Raw genomic sequence first — 16,666 nt, 5'->3', positions numbered from 1 at the left:
CCAAGAGTGTGCAAAGCTGTCATCAAGGCAAAAGGTGGCTACTTTGAAGAATCTCAAATAAACAATTGGATTTGTTTAACACTTTTTTGATTACTACATGATTCCATATGTTATTTCATAGTTCTACAATGTAGAAAATAGTAAAAATAAAGACAAATCTATATATAGATATATATAGGCTTCACTGTCCAAATACATAAGGAGGGCAGAGTATACAACCATAATTGCTGTAAAAAATACCAAAATAAAAAGCATAATTTGATGTATGCCTGTTCCCTATTGCAAAACTTCTCCAAAAGTACTCTGATGGCACAAAGTGCTCCCAATTGCCAAGAGCATCCTTCAATTCATTATTGGCTATTTATGCGGTATTGTCCATAAAAAAAAAAGACAGTTTAGGAAAAAAATAAATAAATGGGAACCTTATGTCCATATACACTGATGATACAAAACATTAGGAACACCTGCACTTTCCATGAGACTGACCAGGTAAAAGCCATGATTCCTTATTGATGTCACTTGTTAAATTCTTAATTCTCACTTGTTAAATTCATGTGGATGAAGGGTTGGAGACAGGTTAAATATGTATTTTTTTGTTGCATTTTATCTGCATCTTGCTTGAGAAAATCAGTGATAGAGCAGATCATATAAAACACTGTGCTATAGAACTACTGACTAGAACCTAAATTGTTGTCCATAAAATGCCAAGACAATTAAAATAAGAGTGAGGAGGTAGGTGTAAGGAGAGAAAGGCAGAGGAACAATGAGCTGAAATCATTAAGAAAAAGTCAACTTTTATTGTGTATCGTGGCTTTAGTATTCATTGTCACAGAGAGCAGTGAGCAGGAAATGGAAAACTTGCTGGTCTGAGGGGAGGGTGTCTTATTGACCATATTTTCTATGATTCTTTGGATCGCTGTAGCAACCTGATATGACAATGAATGTTAATATAAACTTAACAAAATAAGCTAAATGTAGTTGTATACACCAAGGCAAGCCACAACACAAAGGGGAGTAAGAGAAAACAACAGGATCTAAGAAATGTTGAGTCCAAACATAAAACTAAAATGGAAGAGAAAATGGTGCAGGTAGGTTGGTATTTTTTTCCTTTTCTGGCATCTTCAGATATTCAAGCTCCCCAGCATCATGCAGGTCAGCGTAGGGCAGTGTTTCCCAACTCCGGTCCTCACATACCCCCAACAGCACACATTTTAGTTGTAGGCCAAGAAAAAAAACTAATTAAACATATCATGGGCATGATGATTAGTTGACAAGTAGAATCAGGTGTGGTTGTCCGGGGCAACAATAAAAATATGTAATGTTGGGGGTACTCAAGTACTGGGGTTAGGAAACACTGGCGTAGGGAACGAGACTGATGGTTCTGCGAGCTCTCAGCAAAGGAACACATCTCAATTCAGTTGGAGGCATGTAGCCTATGTGCCTGTAGGTCTCTGTGATTGACATCTGGAATCCGGTGTAATTTCTCTAACAGGTATGAAAGATACAGAGGGAAGGTTGGGCATTTAGGTGTCGTCAGCCTTCCCTCATATCCTTCCTGCACACCTCTGGTGTCCTTAGCCGAAATTGTGCAGCGCGAGCCGGAACATGTCATTGGTGCATACCCAAGCATCATTAATGTTTTTCAGGATGAAACTCTGATGAAATCCCATGACGGGGTCCTCATCGGCCTGTAACACAAAGACAGAGCTTAGTCAAGTCACAGTTCTATGGCTGTGTATCCAATCCACAGTTGGGTGCATCTCTGACAAGGGTTGATTTTGGCTGGGTCCAAGAAACACAAACTGCTTGCACACAACAAACACATTCCTGATACTCTACTATCAATTAACTTATCCGGAGTGGCCGCGTTGCTAAATTCTCTGGATGCCTCTTCCCGATTAGCTAAACAACTGAAGCTTCTGCACATGTGTGGGATTCTCTACTTTACGCACAGTCTGTACTCGTTCGGCTGCCCGGAGAACAGGATACTCTGGCGAATTTCAGTTATGATGGAGAATGGTGCTTGTTTAATCATGTTAGATCAAACCTGAATAAATGTTAGCAAGAGCACATAATGATAGTATTCTACAAAACAGAATAGCATTGTATAACGTTACTGTGAGACAAAAAACACCACCTAATTTGTTATGGATTTCTGGATGATTGTGCGAATGGTTGTATTTCTCTCTCATGCGGCAAAAACACAACAGCATAGGCAAAATATGTGCTTTGATTTGTTAACACAATCTGCAAAAAAATGATCATTGTACATCATTTAAAACACTGTACATAATTAAAGAAGATCTATACTGAACAAAAATAGAAACGCAACATGTAAAAACTGTTGGTCCCATGTTTCATGAGCTAAAAGAAAGATCCCAGAAATATTCCATATGTACAAAAAGCTTCTCTCGCTCAAAGTTTGTACACACATTTCTTTTGAAGGAGTGTGCAAATGGCATGCTGACATGCAGCAATGTCCACCAGAGATGTTGCCAGAGAACGCAGTTTAAGTCCAACTGGCCTCACAACCACAGACCATGTGTAACCACGCCAGCACCAGGACCTCCACATCTGGCTTCTTCCCCTACGGGATCGTCTGAGACCAGCCACCCGGACAGTTGATGAAACTGTGGGTTTGCAAAACCGAATAATTTTTGCACAAACTGTCAGAAACCCTCTCAGGGAAGCTTATCTGCATGCTCGTCATCCTCACCGGGGTCTTGAGCTGACTGCAGTTCAGCGCCGTAACCGACTTCAGTGGGCAATTGCTCACCTTCGATGGCCACTTGCACGCATCACCTCATATTTCAGCATGATAATGCTCGCCCCCATGTCACAAGGATCTGTACAGAATTCCTGCAAGCTGAAAATGTCCCAGTTCTTCCATGGCCTGCATACTCACCAGACATGTCACCCATTGAGCATGTTTGGGATGCTCTGGATTGACGTGTATGACAGCATGTTCCAGTTCCCACCAATATCCAGCAACTTCACACAGCCATTGAAGAGGAGTGGGACAATATTCCACAGGGCACAATCAACAGCCTGATCAACTCTATGCATAGGAGATGTGTCACGCAGCATGGGGCAAATAGTAGTCACACCAGAAATGGACTGGTTTTCTAATCCACAACCTTACTTTTTTTTATTTTTAAGGTATATGTGACCAACAGATGCATATCTGTATGCCCAGTTATGTGACATCCATAGATTAGGGCCTAATGCATTTATTTCAATTGACTGATTTCCTTATATGAACGGTAACGCAGTAAAATTGTTGAAATTGTTGCATTTATATATTTATTCAGAGTAAATGCATATTACCATGAAATTAGAGGTAAAATGGTTGGCATGGACATTTCACCAGTAAAATTTGAAGAATTATCATTCACAATTTACAGTGAGAAATGTGAAGGGAGGGTGAGCACAACAATGTGTTTTTAAAGTAGAGCTAAAGAAACATGTGCAGAATGAGATAGACATTTCTTCTCTGGGGAAGAGGCTTCCAGGGGGAAGGGATGTGGGAGGAACTGGGCGGTTACAGTCAGTCTTGCAGTTAGCCTCAGCCTAACTTATACAATCACACTGCTTGTGACAAACCCCAATTCCTGATCAGGCTATTCCAGTCAAACAGAGCACAAGCAGGTGTGAACAAGCACTAATGGAGATAGAGCCGCAGACAAAAAGCAAGTAATCCCTTTAGGTGTCAGTGGAGACAAGGCATACATAACTCTGTAAGGTTTACTGCTCAGTGATCATGATGGCATTGGCTCCTTCAAATGACATATTGGTGTTCTAAAAAGCTTCTAACAATCAGCAGCTAGCAAGTTGAAGGTCCACAGTGAAGATCAGAGCTAGCATATAATGCCATTATTGCGGCTGAGACTAGTTGCGATAATTGGTCAATACAGAATGACTACGTTGCCCCGATAAAAAAATGCAGAACCAAGAACAAATATAGCCCTTGGTTCACTCCAGACCTGACTGCCCTTGACCAGCACAAAAACATCCTGTGGCGGACTGCAATAGCATCGAATAGTCCCCACGATATGCAACTGTTCAGGGAAGTCAGGAACCAATACACACAGCTTTTTCAAGCAGACATTTGCATGCTGTAGCTCTAACTCCAAAAAGTTTTGGGACACTAAAGTCCATGGAGAACAAGAGCACCTCCTCCCAGATGCCCACTGCACTGAGGCTAGGTAACACGGTCACCACCGATAAATCCATGATAATCGAAAACTTCAACAAGCATTTCTCAACGGCTGGCCATGCCTTCCTCCTGGCTACTCCAACCTCGGCCAACAGCTCCGCCCTCCCCGCAGCTACTCGCCCAAGCCTCCACAGCTTCTCCTTTACCCATATCCAGATAGCAGATGTTCTGAAAGAGCTGCAAAACCTGGACCCAAACAAATCAGCTGGGCTTGACAATCTGGATCCTCTATTTCTGAAACTATCCGCCACCATTGTCGCAACCCCTATTACCAGCCTGTTCAACCTCTCATATTGTCTGAGATCCCCAAGGATTGGAAAGCTGCCGCGGTCATCCAACTCTTCAAAGGGGGAGACACCCCGGACCCAAACTGTTACAGACCTATATCCATCCTGCTCTGCCTATCTAAGGTCTTCAAAAGCCAAGTCAACAAACAGATCACTGACCATCTCGAATCCCACCGTACCTTCTCCGCTGTGCAATCTGGTTTCCGAGCCAGTCACGGGTGCACATCAGCCACGCTCAAGGTACTAAATGATATCATAACCGCCATTGATAAAAGACAGTACTGTGCAGCCGTCTTCATCGACCTGGCCAAGGCTTTCGACTCTGTCAATCACCATATTCTTATCGGCAGACTCAGTAGCCTCGATTTTTCTAATGACTGCCTTGCCAGGTTCACCAACTACTTTGCAGACAGAGTTCGGTGTGTCAAATCGGAGGGCATGTTGTCCGGACCTCTGGCAGTCTCTATGGGGGTGCCACAGGGTTCAATTCTCAGGCCGACTCTTTTCTCTGTATATACCAATGATGTCGCTCTTGCTGCAGGCGATTCCCTGATCCACCTCTCCGCAGATGACACCATTCTGTATACTTCCGGCCCTTCCTTGGACACTGTGCTAACTAACCTCCAAACGAGCTTCAATGCCATCTCAGTTCACGATAACAACACCCACCCGTAGCACACGTTCCAGCAGGTATATCTCACTGATCATCCCCAAAGCAAACACCTAATTTGGCCGCCTTTCCTTCCAGTTCTCTGCTGCCAGTGACTGGAACTAATTGCAAAAATCGCTGAAGATAGAGACTTTAATTTCCCTCACCAACTTTAAACATCAACTAACTGGAGCAGCTAACCGATCGCTGCAGCTGTACATAGTCCATCTGTAAATAGCCCACCCAATCTACCTACCTCATCCCCATACTGTTTTTATTTGATTTACTTTTCTGCTCTTTTGCACACAGTATCTCTACATGCACATCATCATCTGCTCATTTATCACTCCAGTGTTAATCTGCTAAATTGTAATTATTCGCTCCTATGGCCTATTTATTGCCTACCTCCTCATGCCTTCTGCACACACACTGTATATAGACTTTCTATTGTGTCATTGACTTATTTATTGTGTTATTGGCTTGTTTATGGTTTACTCCATGTTGTTTATTGTAACTCTGTGTTGTTATCTGTGTCACAATGCTTTGCTTTATCTTGGCCAGGTCACAGTTGCAAATAAGAACTTGTTCTCAAGTAGCCTACCTGGTTAAATAAAGGTGAAAAAAATATATATAAAATACCAGTCGAACAAGCCAGCCTTCACTATGATCTAGGTTCAGATTCAACAAACAAACCACATGGTTGTCCCAGTTTTTGGTCATTTCCCCCTCACTTTAACCAGAGTGTAAAAACATTATCTGGTGAGTAAATATATTTTTTTAACTCCCTGAACACACAGTGGTCTCTCGTAATCAAACTCCAGTATGAATAAATCCCTCTATGGCATGAGATTAGTAAAAGCCCAACTGAACCATGGTCAGTCAGAACACAGATCCTTACTGACAGTAAGTAGGGAGATGAGGCATTAGACCACAGACAGATCAAGGGTTGTGCTGGGCAAGCCTGAAGAACTCATTGGTGCAAACACAGGCATTGCTGAAATTGTTGAGAAAAAAGGTGTTCTAAAAGCCCAGGACCTGGTCATCATCTTGCCTGAGAGACAGACACATTCAATAATATACAATAACCCTGACTTTTAAAGTACTTATCAACCTCGTAAAAAATAAGGGTATGTTTGTGTGTAACACAGGAATGCCTGGTCCATGGCCTCTTCTATTTGCTTAGGCAGATAAATAACAGCATAGCTATTTATTAACTCGGTGAACAAATGGCTTGAAACTGTGGTGAAGCTGAAAACAGATGTACCTAGCTGTGCTTTTAACAATGAAGTTTGATCAAACAGACAGAACCGATACTCTTCATTTAAAGCAGGTGGGGATATCTAGCATGCAAACTACTCAGCTGTTGGTTTAAGAAACTGGCAATATTGATTTTTACAGTGATATAATGAGAAATACTTACTTTTAGTTGTCCTACTACCATACTCATTATGCAGCTGTCAGGGGTGGGCTGGTGGTCTTGTGCTGTTATACTGTGAGCAATTTTTAAGAAGGGGAGAGTCTGAAAAAAAGAAATAAGAAACATGACAGATGTATCAGAGACAAGCACATTCCACCAGGATGTCTACTGGATATCCTGTTCAATCAGTATACTCCTGACATATTACTGACGTATTCCATTCTGTCATCCTCAGGACAAATATGTTAAAATGTCACTCACAGAAAGTTTCTCAACAATTGCTGCCTTTCCCTGGAATTGCTGTCCTTCCCACGTAAGGCATGATGCATCAATCTGTTAAAAGGAAAAGCAGAGGATTGAATTCATAAGCATAAGGAACATTGGTGGTATATTTAGGGTGGAAGGATGTGAAGTGTCCCGACTGCCAAATATTTTAAAAGCATGACTAACTTTTCTACGCATACTCAAGGGTGTGAAGGAGTATGTAATAATTTAGGCAAGTGCCATGTGGAAGCATAGAAGAACGGGCTCTGCTGCTCTTATCTTATTCTTTGATGAAAATCAAATTGTTTGAGGCCAAATAAGATAGCAACCAGAAAGCCTTCCAGTAATACATTTTCATTAGAATGTAAATGAGTCAGCTTGTGCAGTTCTCCTTCCATCTAAAAATTTAAATTGTGGGTGATTCTCATGAAACCAGTTAACCATGGCAGCAATAAATTGACTTCGAACACCATAATGTATCTGCAACAGTCAACTACCATTCTGAAGACTAAGATACCTAGTTAATGGCAGAGTGTATTATTTTAAATACATATCACATTTGTCTGACTTAAGTTAATTTTCACCCCAAATTCTCATTACCGAAATGCTTCTGGATTAAATCCTCAGGTCATTTTATACAATTTAACATATTTGAATAAAACATTATGCTGTAGTTTGTCCATAAATAATAAAAATGTTATACCATGTGAAGTTTACATTAATCTTTTATATGCATTCTGTAAAAACACAGTCTGTTGACATCTTTCTCATTACCGTAACAGAGTTCTTACAAAAACTCAAATTTGATTGAATAAAGCTGTATTCACCCATGATGCATCATCTAGAGTAGTCAGACGAGCACAAGTTCATTTAATTTCTTCACTTATATGCGGGAACGAGGATTTTATTCTCAAACACCCCCTTTAATACACTTGACCTTCACATTACCAAAATGACTAAAAACTTAAAAACTTAAGAACCATTACCTTAACAACATGGAGGCATGAAATGGCTTTGAAGATGTGGTATATTGTTTGCGGACTCACAACGGCGGTCTCCTATTACTTGCAAATTGAACTAATGGCCTCTCATTACCAAACACATCTCATTACCATATCATTTTTAGGTCCTTTTCGGTAATGAGAACCTTAATTTTGGTAATGATAATAAGCTATTTCTAATGTATGGGTGCGCTGTGCTGGTAACTTTTATTATTTACTAGGACCACAGCTTAAAGCTATTGTATAGATGTTTTTGTAAAACATCTATTATTTGACTAAGGTTGTCAAGAAATATGGGTGTATAAAAAGCATTTAATTTACTTAAATCCACAATCTGTTTGTGCTTCAGCGAAGACCAACCCCTTTCTTAAAGGAGGATATCCCTGGGTTTTGCCATGTCTACATGTTTTAGCACTTGCTCCATATCCCACATATTTCAATATTTTATAGCAGGGGTTAAAGTAAAATTAATTTCTTCCCGGTATGGACCTGCTTTATGTGCACACGCTTGCACGCATATTTTTTTAATCATAGAATTAAATATAGGAATCCCTATCAATTCAATAGGATCTCTGTGGGCCTAGTTGTAAAGATTTGTCATTTAACTTTTTAAATGAATTACCTTTTATTGTGGCATAAACACAACTAGTCATGATGTTTTCATCTGATTGCCATACAATCACTTCAAAGGGCTCCTTTACTAGGCTACCTGCGAACATTCACCCACTCACATTTAACCATGGAAAGAAGTCTGGGAACATGACTGAATATAAACAGTGTAGTTATTCCCTCGCAAGGCAATCAAACAAGCAAAATGCCAGAACAGGGATAAGGTGGAGTCGCAATTCAACAGCTCAAACACGAGACGTATGTGGCATGGTCTACAGGAAATTACAGACAACAAAAAGAAAACCAGCCACGTTACGGACACTGACGTCACGCTTCCAGACAAACTAAACACCTTCTTTGCCAGCTTTGAGGATAATACAGTGCCACCGTCGCGGCCCGCTAACAAGGACTGAGCACCCCCTCTCCGTGGCTGAGGTGAGTAAAACATTTAAACGTGTTAACCCTTGCAAGGCTTACCTGACACCCTAGACCCACTTCAGGTAACATACCGCCCCAACAGGTCCACAGACGACGCAATCGCCATCACACTGCCCTATCCCACCTGGACAAAAGGAATACCTATGTAAGAATGCTGTTCATTGACTACAGCTCAGCATCCAACACCATAGTACCATCCAAGCTCATCCTTAAACTGGAGGCCCTGGGTCTCAATCCCGTCCTGTGCAATTGGGTCCTGGACTTTGACGGGCCGCCCCCAGGTGGTGAGGGTAGGAAGCAACATCTCCACTTCGCTGACCCTCAACACTGGGGCCCCACAAGGGTGCGTGCTCTTCCCCCTCCTGTACTTCCTGTTCAACCATGACTGCGTGGCCACACGCCTCCAACTCAATCATCAAGTTTGCAGACGACACAACAGTAGTGGGCATGATTACCAACAACAACGAAACAGCCTACAGGGAGGAGGTGAGGGCACTCGGAGTGTGGTGTCAGGAAAATAACCTCACACTCAACATCAACAAAACAAAGGAGATTATTGTGGACTTCAGGAAACAGCAGAGGGAGCAAATCGGTGTCCAAAAATACAGATTTCCGATTGTTATGAAAACTTGAACTCGGCCCTAATTAATCGGCCATTCCGATTAATCGGTCGACCTCTAGTACAGGTGCATCAAAGCTGGGACCGAGAGACTGAAAACCAGATTCTATCTCAAGGCCATCAGACTGCTAAACATCATCACTAAATCAGAGAGGCTGCTGCCTACATTGGAGACCCAATCACTGGCCACTTTAATAACTGGATCACTAGTCACTTTAAACAATGCCACTTCAATAATGTTTACATATCTTACATTACTCATATCACATGTATATACTGTATTTTATACCATCTATTGCACCTTGCCTATGCCTCTCGGCCATCGCTCATCCATATACTTATATGTACATATTGTCATTCACCCCTTTAGATTTGTGTGTATTAGGTAGTTGTTGGGGAATTGTTAGATTACTTGTTAGATATTACTGCACTATCGGAACTAGAAGCACAAGCATTTCGCTACACTTGCATTAACATCTGCTAACCATGTTGATGTGACAAATAACATTTGATTTAGATTTGACATATTTCCAGCATCCAAACAGTGGCGAATGGATACACAAAACACCAAAAAGTGTCATGACATTAGCGATTGTCATTAGGCCAGAATTTACGCGTCAACTGCTGTCTATGTTTGTCCCTGTGTTGGCCACTCATCTCTGCCTTGGCATTATATCCTTTCACAAACTTTTCACGCCTATGACATGCAGCCTATTTTTCTTGATATTTTGTTTTAAATATTGTAATAGGCTCATGTTTTACCAGTACGGCGTACCCGCACTATTTATTTTGCCGTGCTTTACAGACATATCAGGTTATTCCATTTGTCCATGGGATGACATTCAATTTAGAAATTGTATTTTTATTTTACCTTTACTTAACTAGGCAAGTCAGTTATTATTTCCAATGATGGCCTAGGTTAACTGCCTTGTTCAGGGGCAGAAGGACAGATTTTTACCTTGTCAGCTCGGGGATTCGATCTTACAACCTTCTGGTTATTTGTCCAACGCTCTAACCACTAGGCTACCCGCCGCCCCAATTTTCTAAATATCTTAGAAAATAAAGGGTTATTTTTGTCAATTGCATTAAGATCAGTGATTTTAGTATTATGCAAGTCATTTGGGCTTAACAAATGACACCGTTTGATGATGTATTGTGTTAATGAATATCTAAGAGCTCAGTAGTTTTTCAATGGCAAACTATGTAACACTCATTACCGAAACATGCATTCTCATCTCTGAAAATGTATTATGCACCAATATTTAGGAAATATATATATTTTTTAAAAACATTTCAGTAATTTTGCCTTAATCTGATAGTGTGCCCTTTGTTCTTTATTCAAATATCTGTACATAAAAATAACATGTATGCACAAGCAATTATGACAAAAAACAATATTCAGAAAAGGTTGTGTTGCGGTAACGAGAAATCACAAAATAATTGTTTATAATTACATATTTCAAGTTTAACACTGGCCTTTTCATTAGGAGAACAATGTAAAAAAAATATTAGAAATGTATTTGTTTAAGACTTTTTGGAACTTTGGAACCTATATTTTGCATTTGTAATTGTGGAATTTGTGGTAAAATCAGAGGTGAAAGTAAAGCAGTACAGTCCAAAATAAATACTGGGCATATGCTGTACCAGTAAAACATAAGCCTATTACAATAATAACATTTAAAAAAAGTAATTTTATGGGGGACTATTACACCATTATTTATCATTAGCGCATGTCAGAGGCAGGAAAAATTAGTGAATGAAAACAGGTGGTATAGCCTACGTTCCAAAATGCAATGTGGTTTGACGAGAACACTGAAATTATGCCAAGGCAGAGACGAGTGTCCGACTAAGAGGCGAGCACGGACAGCAGTCTAATGACAATCGCCAAATGTCATTACAATTCTTGGTGTTTTGTGTAACAGAGGTCTCTTTCCATTCACCACTGTTTGGAGGCTGGAAATATGTTTACGAGTGGATGAAGGTGCACAGGTAGCCTTGTAAAGGAGCACTTTGAAGTGATTGTTTGACAAATCAGATGAAAACATCATGACTGGTTGTTTATGCCACAATAAAATGGTAATACATTTTAAAAGTTAAATGACAAATCTTTACGACGAGGTTAACAGAGATCCTATTGAATTCATAGGAATTCTATATGTACACTACCGTTCATAAGTTTGGAGACACTTAGAAATGTCCTTGGTTTTGAAAGAAAAGTAAATTTTTTGTCAGTTAAAATAACATCAAATTGATCTGAAATACAGTGTAGACATTGCTAATGTTGTAAATGACTATTGTAGCTGTAAACAGCTCTTCAGTTTCTTGGCAATTTCTCGCATGGAATAACCTTAATTTCTCAGAACAAGAATAGATTGACAAGTTTCAGAAGAAAGTTCTTTGTTTCTGGCCATTTTGAGCCTGTAATCGAACCCACAAATGCTGATGCTCCAGATACTCAACTAGTCTAAAGAAGTCCAGTTTTATTGCTTCTTTAAATCAGAACAGTTTTCAGCTGCGCTAACATAATTGCAAAAGGGTTTTCTAATTATCAATTAGCCTTTTAAAATGATAAACTTGGATTAGCTAACACAACGTGCCATTGGAACACAGGAGTGATGGTTACTGACAATGGGCCTCTGTACGCATATGTAGATATTCCATTAAAAATATGACGTTTCCAGCTACAATAGTAATTTACAACATTAAGTCTACGCTGTATCTCTGATCAATTTGATGTTGTTTTAATGGGCATTTTTTTTGTGCTTTTCTTTCAAAACAAGGACATTTCTAAGTGACCCCAAACTTTTGAACGGTAGTATGTTGCTAAAGTTAACTAGCTTGGTTAAAATTGTGGTACTGAAGTCCCATACCGGGAAGAAATACCGGGAAGAAATAAAAATATACTTTCACCCCTGGGTAAAATGCATAATATCTGATCAAATACAAAACAATAATTATGAAATGGATACCTATAGATCCGATTCTTAGTGATCCAAGAAGAATAATAGAGAAAGATGTGTTTATGTGCCAGTTTCATGAGAATCACCCTGCTACCAATAGGGGGCACACAAACAATACACTGAATCAAGAACGCTCACTCAGCAGAATGTAAAGAAAAGGGTACAATCAACACCTTGCTTGTTCTCACAAGTGATAAATGGACATTACAATTATTTGAGCAGCTTAAAATATGTTACTATATGCTGTATATTACACATCTTATTGAAATATATTATGCTTTAGCTTGGAAGTGTCCAAGTAGTATGCATATTTGCATGTCCTCCACAGTCTAACTTGATGCTTCAGACCCTGTTTCTTTGGCCCAAAAAGTTCCTCAGATGAATGCTTGTCAAAACTTGTTTGATCTAGCATCAGTCTCTGAAAGACATAAACCAAGTAAAGGTTTGAACAGTTACATTGAAATAAGGAAAGACTACGGTACATGTATTGATTGAACAATCTTTACTTTGGTTAGCGTTTTGGATAGAATTATCAGGGAGCATTTGCTCACAGGAATGGCGATATGATACACTACTTTTCTATTTGAATAACAACAACCTTACATTAACAAATATTTAATTAATTGTTGAAATTCATTACTGAATTAGTTATTACAGATGCAGAGGAGGTGGATAGATGGTTGAAGGTGGAATAATGGGGCATTCATGTGCTCGTAGGAACTGGGAAGTCGCAAGTCCGACATGATTGTGTTCTAGAACTGTTAAATTCGGACCAATTCTTCAACCAACAATATTTTAGCTAGCTTGACAAGATAGCTAATGTTGCTAATAATATAGTTAGCTAGCTTGGTTAACATTGACAATATGGTCAAACTAGCAACATTATCCACATTGATAATTTTGTAACGGTCAAAAACATGTTGTCATCCTTTGGTTGAAAGGTGAAAAGTTATTGGTGAAAAGTTGCATCTTTGGGTAACAACATTTTCTCAGTTTCCCATTTGTAATGCCCACTTGGGAGGGTCATTCAAGTGAAACTTCCCATTCCTAACTCCAAACTTCCGATAACTCCCAACAGCACGTGAACGGTCCATAAATACAAGGGGCTGACAACAGGACAGAGTAACTATGATAAATATTCATTGGTACAGATTCACATTCTGAGACTCACATATATTGCTCCAAGCTGGGTCCTGTCAGTGTCAAAGAGCTGGTAGTAATGTTGCACAAAGCTGGATCCTATCTGTTCCCAAATTGGCTTTTCCCCCATTCTGAATCACCTGGCAACAAGCACTAGTGGAAGAGACAATCTTATAAGTATAGACAATCCAAAGATATAAACCAAACTCAATAAACCAAACTCAATAAATCTGGTCAAGAAGACCAGGTAGAGCAGGGGTTGGCAACAGGTGATTTTTAGGGGTATTTATTGTATTTTTTGGTAAAACATTTTTAAATAAAGAGACTAAAATCACCAGGAATTCAGCACAACATTTGTTTCATTTTGGAAGTATATTCCCAAGTATCCCCCCCAGGTATGAAATTATTGTTATTTTCAAATACAATCTATTTTTAGGCTTAGTTGTAGTCAAATTGCAGTATACATATTATTAAGAGTGCACGTCCAATTATCCATGATCTGCCCTACCCTACAGACATATGCAGGTTAGGCAAAGAGTATGTAGGAAATATATTTTGGAATTCAGTGCTATTCAGTGCTTCAACAATACATTCACAGCACAAAAAAAACTGTACATGCGCTACTAAAAAAAATAGCACTGTAGATAGTGTATTATTCTTTGAGTATTTTTTCCAGTGTTCATACCTATCCTGACCATTAGTTGGTCTTGTTTTGATAAGTGCGACATCAATAACACAGCGCGTCATGCGTCTCCCCCACGCACGATAACTTTATACGAGGCTTATACCAAAGTTATTCACATGAACCTAGTAAATAGTCCTCCATTATAGTCATACTTCTCGGACTATAATTACAAAAATGTTATATCCATCGTTTGACATTAGCTACAAAGTTTTTTTATTTTAGTTAGCTACCAAGTTATACCAGCTAGCTAACGTTACTAGTAACTAACTTTCCCTGTGATCGTAAGTTGACTTCTAAATGGACAGCAAACTACTTCACACAGTCAGCTCAATACGTTAATTAAGTTAGAATGTCATCATGAACAATTTTGTCGGGATCTTTTGGCTGAACTCGCCAACCAAACTGGCTAACTCACGGTTTATAGCTCCTCTGCTAAACGCAACGATTTACGATAGAGTTGAGCAGCGACGACTACGGGCAGACTGGCGCTCCGACGTCACAACACGACCCATTCCAGCACCCAAACAGCCGCAGTTACACGGAACAGTGGAGTGTATTGCGGGGTAGCACCCAAACAGCCCGCAGTTACACGGAACAGTGGTGTGTAGTTGCGGGGTAGCACCCAAACAGCCCGCAGTTACACGGAACAGTGGTGTGTAGTTGCGGGGTATTCTTCGGCCGCTGAAATGGGTCGTTTTGATTTAAACTTCACTGTGTGTGACATTGGAACGCGAGTTCGCCCACACTGGTCAACGATTGAGTTGAGCGGCGAGTTTAATAGGCTAGGTTCATAGATAGCTAGCATAGGCAAGGCTAATAGCAAAGATCAAACGTTGGTTGTCTGGCTAGCTAGCAGTCCTGTATTGCTTATCTAATAAAATATAATCACGGCTCTAAAAAGTAAAAACACAGTGAAGCTTGATTTACAAATTGAATGGCACGTGGTTTCGGCTGCTAAAAATACATTTTGAAGCCTTTTTTTGGACCGGGCCCAGACAGAACATAGGCGTGTCTTAGTTAGCACTTTTGGCGAGCCAGCGCCTGTAAAAAAAGGTATATCAACTAATTCAGTCTAAAACATAATACGATACTGTTGTTGCCAGAATACACATTTTTTTCATTCAATATATCATGGAATGCTTTATACAAACAAACAACTTACCGCGGACCCAAAACCCGTGCCCCGGCTCCCAGTTATGGCGATTCCACCAGTTTATGGCGCATGCTCAGGACAATAATCTGTCCTAATGCTTTGGGGGAAAGGGAAATGGAGTTCTTCAATCTATACAGATGGTAGGTTTTAGATTTTCCACAAACACACACATTTTCCTCTTCAGACAAAAATATGGTACCTCTTATTCAGCCCATTTTGATGAAGGTGAATTACATTTGCTGTGTAAATTACATGACTGGGTAGAAAGGGCATGGATCAACATTACACAGGGTTTTTACATGGGGACATCCACAAGATAGCACAGTTCTATAATGGTATCCTGCACCAGTGATCAATTTAATAGACTGGCGAACATCACCTGAGACGTATGTGATAGCTTAACTTTGGAATGCTGATGTGGTTACATAAACTCTACACTATTGACACTGATTGTGGGAAATATTTTATTTACAGATAATTTCAGTAGAAACAATTACTTTGCAACGAGAGCAAAGAAAAATAAATACAGTAAGATGCCTGACAGCTGACACTTTCTAAAAGTGCATGAGTCCTGTTGTGGTGCAGGCCCAGCCCTGGTTACATCCGCTACCAGGAGGTTCTGCAGGGCCAGCCCTGTGTCCATTTTTTGTTGTCTGCTGCTCTTGCTCCTCCTGGGGTATCTAGAAATGCCATAGTTAGGTTCCAGTCCAGTGTGGTAGAGTCCAGAGAGGGGTCAATGTTCTTGAAGGCAGCCACAGTCACCTCTGTGAATCACAAACACAATGCCCCTGATGATCCTTTCAAAACGAATCATTACTAATGCAAATGTCTGTGAACAAGGGGTATAACACGTCTTTGCCACAGGTAACAGTCAGTAATGGCAGTCTAAGTCTGTTTCTTGTAAAGGTTGTGTTTGTGTGGTAGTACAGTATGTGACTGTATTGCAATAATAGCATGGATTGGTGCTATTGTACACATACTTCTATCAAAAAGGGAGAGCGCGGAATTATGTGGACTGAGGTGTGAAACTAGGGACTGAGAACCAAAAACTATTGGTTATTACCTCTGTACGTCTTGTGGGGCGGCAGGTAGCCTAGTGGTTAGAGCGTTGGTCCAGTAACCCAAAGGTTGCTGGATTGAATCCCGAGCTGATGAGGTAAAAATCTGTCGTTCTGCCCCTGAACAAGGCAGTTAACACACTGTTCCCCGGTAGGCTGTCATTGGAAAT

At 40.1% G+C, this 16,666-nt stretch overlaps 1 protein-coding gene across 3 annotated transcripts; it reads right to left on the bottom strand.

The window, feature by feature from the left end:
- Positions 1-769: 769 nt before the first annotated feature.
- On the bottom strand, positions 770-15,528 carry LOC139371424 (nuclear transport factor 2-like). Of its 3 annotated transcripts, none has more exons than XM_071111837.1 (5): positions 15,448-15,528; positions 13,632-13,753; positions 6,831-6,902; positions 6,573-6,671; positions 770-1,688 (listed from the first exon to the last, which is right to left on the bottom strand). In XM_071111837.1, exons 2-5 carry the CDS (start codon positions 13,728-13,730, stop codon positions 1,575-1,577), a joined length of 384 nt encoding a protein of 127 aa, XP_070967938.1. In that variant the 5' UTR covers positions 13,731-13,753; positions 15,448-15,528; the 3' UTR covers positions 770-1,574. The 3 variants fall into 3 exon arrangements, with proteins under 3 accessions (XP_070967938.1, XP_070967929.1, XP_070967947.1); XM_071111828.1 differs by lacking the exon at positions 15,448-15,528 and adding an exon at positions 14,701-15,144; XM_071111846.1 differs by lacking the exon at positions 15,448-15,528 and adding an exon at positions 8,921-12,878.
- Between the last annotated feature and the right edge of the window lie 1,138 nt (positions 15,529-16,666).

The sequence above is a fragment of the Oncorhynchus clarkii genome, chromosome 2, assembly GCF_045791955.1.
Source record: "Oncorhynchus clarkii lewisi isolate Uvic-CL-2024 chromosome 2, UVic_Ocla_1.0, whole genome shotgun sequence".
In the NCBI taxonomy this organism is placed as follows: Eukaryota; Metazoa; Chordata; class Actinopteri; order Salmoniformes; family Salmonidae; genus Oncorhynchus; species Oncorhynchus clarkii.
Note: the sequence above shows the minus strand (reverse complement) of the source record. Positions and strands in the feature narration are given on the sequence as shown.

What these genes read in the sequence shown, in the direction of transcription:
- LOC139371424 (XM_071111837.1), bottom strand. Translation starts at nt 13,730, where the DNA reads ATGGGGGAAAAGCCAATTTGGGAACAGATAGGATCCAGCTTTGTGCAA. An exon ending in CCCAGCTTGGAGCAATATAT is followed by an intron (nt 6,903 to 13,631) that starts GTGAGTCTCAGA and finishes TCCTTTTAACAG; the next exon opens with ATTGATGCATCATGCCTTAC. An exon ending in CAATTGTTGAGAAACTTTCT is followed by an intron (nt 6,672 to 6,830) that starts GTGAGTGACATT and finishes TCTTTTTTTCAG; the next exon opens with ACTCTCCCCTTCTTAAAAAT.